Source organism: Condylura cristata, unplaced genomic scaffold, assembly GCF_000260355.1.
Source record: "Condylura cristata isolate star-nosed mole 26May11 unplaced genomic scaffold, ConCri1.0 scaffold00029, whole genome shotgun sequence".
Taxonomy (NCBI): Eukaryota; Metazoa; Chordata; class Mammalia; order Eulipotyphla; family Talpidae; genus Condylura; species Condylura cristata.
Window position 1 is genome coordinate 25,936,378 of NW_004567130.1, and position 5,008 is coordinate 25,941,385.

Below are 5,008 nucleotides of genomic sequence, written 5' to 3' on the forward strand. Positions count from 1 at the left end.
CCACGCCCCTGGGAGCCGGCGGCCACGCCCACCCCTGCTGTCCCAAGGCCCTGATCCCCCTGATCCGGCCAACTCCTGCTGCTCGTACTTCGGCCAAACCCAGAAGTCACCTCCTCCAGGAAGCCCCTGGCCCCGGCCAGATGCACTGCATGTCGCCCCCGCCTTTAGAGCCCCCTGACTACCGATGTACCTGCGCAAATGGACCCAAAAGGTCCGCCTGCAAACGCTGGCTGTCTGGCTCTGTCTGGCTCTGCTGTTTAGCAATTGTTCGATCTGAACAAGTTACTGAGCTTCTCTGTGCCTCCCCCGGCTCCTCTCTAAAACAGCGGCATTCCTACTTACGGCCGTGTCAGGGCCAAATGGAGTCAGCCCTGGCGGGCGCTCGGCCTCCCACTGCCGCGTTACCCCAAAGGTCAGCCACCCCGACTGTTGGCACTTCCAGTATTATGTCTGCGGTGCATTTGCGTGGGGTGTCAATGACTGCGCTCTTGGGGCGCCCCCTCCCGCCTGTCTGGGGACGGTCCATCCTTCCGGTCGCACAGCGGTGTAGACCTCTGCCGGCTCCCACCTCCCCGAACTCCATTTTCACAGTGTCTGTTGCCCCCCGGTGGCGACTCTCGAGAAGTGTCCGGATTCCCAAGCCTCTGACCAGCAGCCCAGGTTTCAGGACCGAGGTCCCTGGGGAGTGGGCAGGGAGGGCAGGGAGGTCCACCCGGCTAGCGCTTGCACTGCCCGCCCAGACCACCCACCGGCCCCCCTGTGTACACATTAATTTCCTCTTCTTCCCTGTAGCAGAGAGACAGTCACCCAGCAAACACCCATGAGGGCCTGTTGTGTGTTTGACGCAGGCTACAGATGTGGGTGAGACAAGATATTGGGGTGAATAGAACCATACAGCCAGGTGTTTTCGCTGAGAGAATGGACAATGGAGGCTGGCCAGGCTGGCGAGGCGGGGAGGGTCTGCACACGTCCACGCGGAGACCAGAGGAGAACCCGGCGCCTCCCTGCCCGCCCGGGGCGCCCAGCGGAGGTCGAATCGAATGCAGCAGTGGAGGGAAGCGGTAGCACAAATGGCCGGCCAGGCTGGCCACGCGAGGAAGAGCTTGGCGTGGCCATTGTGCCGTGCTGGACGTTCCCAGATTCCCAGAATTGAGGTTCTGCGTTAGCCGCCAGGACCTTCACGTCCCTCCTGCTCGCTGCTCGGCCCCCGCTTGCTTCCCGTGGGCCGTGCTTTCTCTTGCTGAGAATCTTCACAGACCCTGCGTGGGTCAGTGGCCACACGGTGGCCATTTTCCCCCAGTGGAGGTAGAATTCAGGTAACAAAAGTTAGCCGTTTTTAATCACAACTCAGTGACGTCAGCACACGCAGGGCTGCGTAACCACGTCTGTGGAGTTCCAGAACATTTTCAGCACCCCCAGAGCAGGCCCACACCTACTCCTCCCTCCCCTGAGCCCCTGGCAGCCACCAGTCTGCTTTCTGGGCCCAAGGGTTTGCCTGGCCTGGACATTTCCTACGATGGAAGTCATCCCCTATGTGGCCTTTATGTCTGACTTCTGTCACCCAAGATCAGGTCTTCACTGAACAACAGGCTGCTTATTTTTCGCTTGTGCTAGAACAAGAAGGCTATGCTGTGTTCCATCTTCCAGAACTTGCTTTATTTCACTCAATAGTATGTTATTTAAATATATGCAGTTTTGCCTGGTGGTTTCCTTTTCACTGCTGTGTAGTATTCTATTCTGTGCCCATGCCACTGTTTATTATACATTTCCATGTCTGTGGGTATTTGGATTCATGCCGTCCTTTTTAAAAACAAACAAAAAAAATTATTTCTGCATACAAGAGTTGGAGTACAGGCCAGAGGTGCAGGGGGTGAGAGGACCCACCAGAGACAGAGTGGGGAGCGGCGCAGGCAGGTGGACTGAAATCCACTGCTGAGGGGAGCAGCGGGGAGACAGGAGAGGTCCGCCGCGCCCTGTGGGCCGCTCCCTGGCCGGGATCGAACCTGTGCTGCGGTGGCTGTGGCCGGCTTCCGAGCGCTGCGCTTTATCGCTTTGGCCACCAGGGCGGGCGGGGGCCGTTCTTGCTGTTAAAGCAGATGAAGGAGCCTCTCGCATGCTGTCGCTGTCTTCCTGGCCTTTGAACACGTGCAGAGGTGGGTCAAAGCATGGAAAGAAGTGGTTTCTTGATGGCAGCTTACTCCCTGAGCTGTCCCCACGTCAGGCCACCCGCGGTATGATCACAGCCTCCGCGGAAAGGCGCCGCCGGCCTAAGCCGCCCCAGCCTGGGAAGAGACGGCCCCTGCCGTTGCCTCCCTGCGCTGCCGGCATCCTCGCTCTTCGGGGCGTGCCGGGCCGGGCCCCTGCCACCCTGTCTCCTCCCCGCAGGTGAGCCCAAGAGCTCCACAGCCCCCCTGAGCATGGCCAACGGCTCAGCCTCTGCCAGCACCTCGGAAGACGCCATCAAGAACATTCTGGAACAGGCACGCCGGGAGATGCAGGCAGAGCAGCAGGCCCTGCTGGAGGTGGAGGCCGGCCCCCGGGGCCGCTCCGTGCCGCCCTCGCCCCCCGAGCGGCCCGCGCCGGCCGCCGGGAGCCGGAACGGGGCCCCGGCCCCCGTCAAGCAGGAGGACAGCACCAGCAGCGGCGCCACGCAGACGTCCCTCGCCGTGCTGTGCCCGGCCGCCTTCGTGCAGAGCATCATCCGGAAGGTCAAGTCCGAGATCGGCGACGCCGGCTACTTCGACCACCACTGGGCCTCGGACCGCGGCCTCCTGAGCCGGCCCTACGCCTCTGTCTCACCCTCGCTGTCCTCCTCCTCGTCCAGCTACTCCGGCCAGCCCAACGGACGGGCCTGGCCCCGGGGGGACGAGGCGCCCCCGGCCCCCGAGGATGAAGGGGCCGGGGGTGATGACGAGCCTGCCCGGGTGGGGGAGCTCAAGGCCGAAGGGGGCGCCCCCGAGGCTGCCGGCGGGCGGCTGGCCTACTACCCGGCCTACGTGCCCCGCACGCTGAAGCCCACGGTGCCCCCCCTGACTCCTGAGCAGTACGAGCTCTACATGTACCGGGAGGTGGACACGCTGGAGCTGACGCGCCAGGTCAAGGAGAAGCTGGCCAAGAACGGGATCTGCCAGAGGATCTTCGGGGAGAAGGTGAAGACAGGGTGGGGGTGCCCCGGGAGGCTTGGGGCTCCGGGCTCCGTGGGACCAGGAGGGAGGACCCCCCACTGTCCGTGGGTTGGAAGGAAGAGTATCGCCGGCACAGGCCAGAGGCAGCGCTGAATCCTGCCCCTTCCCTGTGTCCGCGGGGGGCTGCCTCATCCCTCGCTGGGCAGTGAGGCCGGCGCTTCTGCCTGGCTGGGAGAGGGCCCCACTGCTCCCCGCTCCCGCCCCTCCACCCCTTCCGTGGGTTGAGGCTCACCCCAGCGCGCGAGTCCCATTAAGATCGACCCTGCCTTTCCGGAGGGTCAGGCAAAGGCCAGGCAGCCCGAGGCGGGGAGGGGCTCAGTGGGAGCCCCAGGAAGACTTCCTGGGGGGTCTTAAAGCCCGGAGGGGCCCCAGCAGGCCCCAGGGACCAGCCAAGGAAGCCCGCCGCCCCCGACCCCCACCCCGACCGCCGGCAGCACGAGGCCGGCACGGCCAGGCCTCGGCCTCGTGACCCCTCCTGCTCACTGTCCCCAGGTGCTGGGCCTGTCGCAGGGCAGTGTGAGCGACATGCTGTCCCGGCCCAAGCCGTGGAGTAAGCTGACCCAGAAGGGGCGGGAGCCCTTCATCCGCATGCAGCTGTGGCTCTCAGACCAGCTCGGCCAGGCCGCGGGCCAGCAGCCCAGAGCCCCCCAGGGTGAGTGCATCCCTGGCCTGGGCGCACACCTCCGGCCTCTGCCGCTCTGCCCGTCTCCACTGCCCCGGCCACCTGCTCCCAGGAGGCCCGCCGGCTCCCGCTGGCCTGCCTGTTTCCCCCATCCTTCCTTCAACAAGTGGGGTACAGCTAGTGCTGCTTTTAAACCTCTAGGTGGTGCCGGGGTGCCTAGAACAAGACGAATAAGTACCGGCGGCTCCTGCCTCCGTCCCCCGCTCCCCAGCGGAGGGTCGCTGGTCCCAGCCCAGGCCCAGCGCAGGCCAGAGTCAGAGTCCAGAGTGGAAGGGTGGGGGAAGGGGCGGGAACCCCAAGGGCAGGCAGGGCGGGGCGCTTGCGGGGTGAGCGCATGGCTGCCGGAGAGCCCCGCACGCCGCCCTGCGGCCAGGGAAGGTCCCCGCGGACAGACGGACGGGACGGCGGGGCTGGCTCAGCGGCTACGGCCCGCAGAGTGCGTCTGGCCGACAAAACCGGCCTCAGGAATGTGCCAGAAACATGACGTCCCACAGCAGAAGCACCTTGTCCCGGCCGCTGCAGGCCAGGGTGCCGAGTGTGGGGATGCCGAGGGCTGAGCAGTGGCTGAGCGCCGGGGAGCAGGGGAGACCCCAGCCCCCACTTCTCCTAAGCCCAGAGGCTGGGAAGCAAATCTGTTGCCCTGGGTGGGGCACAGGGGTGGGCGTGGACCTGTCTGCCCCCTCCCCCGCCCTCCCCCCCAGGCAGCCAGCCGGGGCAGGAAGCCGCTGTGGGTTGGGGATGCCGGATGCTGGGAGGGTTCAGGAACGTGCCCTCCCTCCCGCCCTCCGTGCCAGCTGCCCGCCAGTCACTCACTAGCCAGCCTCGGCGATGCCCTCGGCGGTGGCACATCTGCCTGAGGCTCCTCGGCATTCTTGAGCACCCCAAAATGGCCCCAAGGCCCTGTCTCTCCTGCTGTCTGTCCCCTTCCTTTTCGCCGCCGCCCCCCTCCCCGCCCCACCTGGCCTTCCGCTCCCTCCCGGCTCCTGCTCTGGCCTGGGAACTTGCAGTGCTGAAACCAGGAAAACCCTCGGTCACCCTACTGTCTGCTCTCGCCCTCTCCGCAGCCCCTGCCGGCACCCCCACGCAGGGCCCCCCCTGCTGACCCCCGCCTGGGGCATCAGCACCCCCACGCAGGGCCCCC

At 65.6% G+C, this 5,008-nt stretch overlaps 1 protein-coding gene across 1 annotated transcript in view; it reads left to right on the forward strand.

Moving 5' to 3' along the window:
* The window catches only part of CUX2 (cut-like homeobox 2), a 195,402-nt gene that overhangs the window by 181,796 nt on the left and 8,598 nt on the right, over nucleotides 1–5,008 (forward strand). The window contains exons 16-17 of the mRNA XM_012730883.1: nucleotides 2,386–3,149; nucleotides 3,678–3,837. Of these exons, the coding sequence (XP_012586337.1) occupies nucleotides 2,386–3,149; nucleotides 3,678–3,837 (924 nt within the window). The remainder of the gene's footprint in view (nucleotides 1–2,385; nucleotides 3,150–3,677; nucleotides 3,838–5,008) is intronic.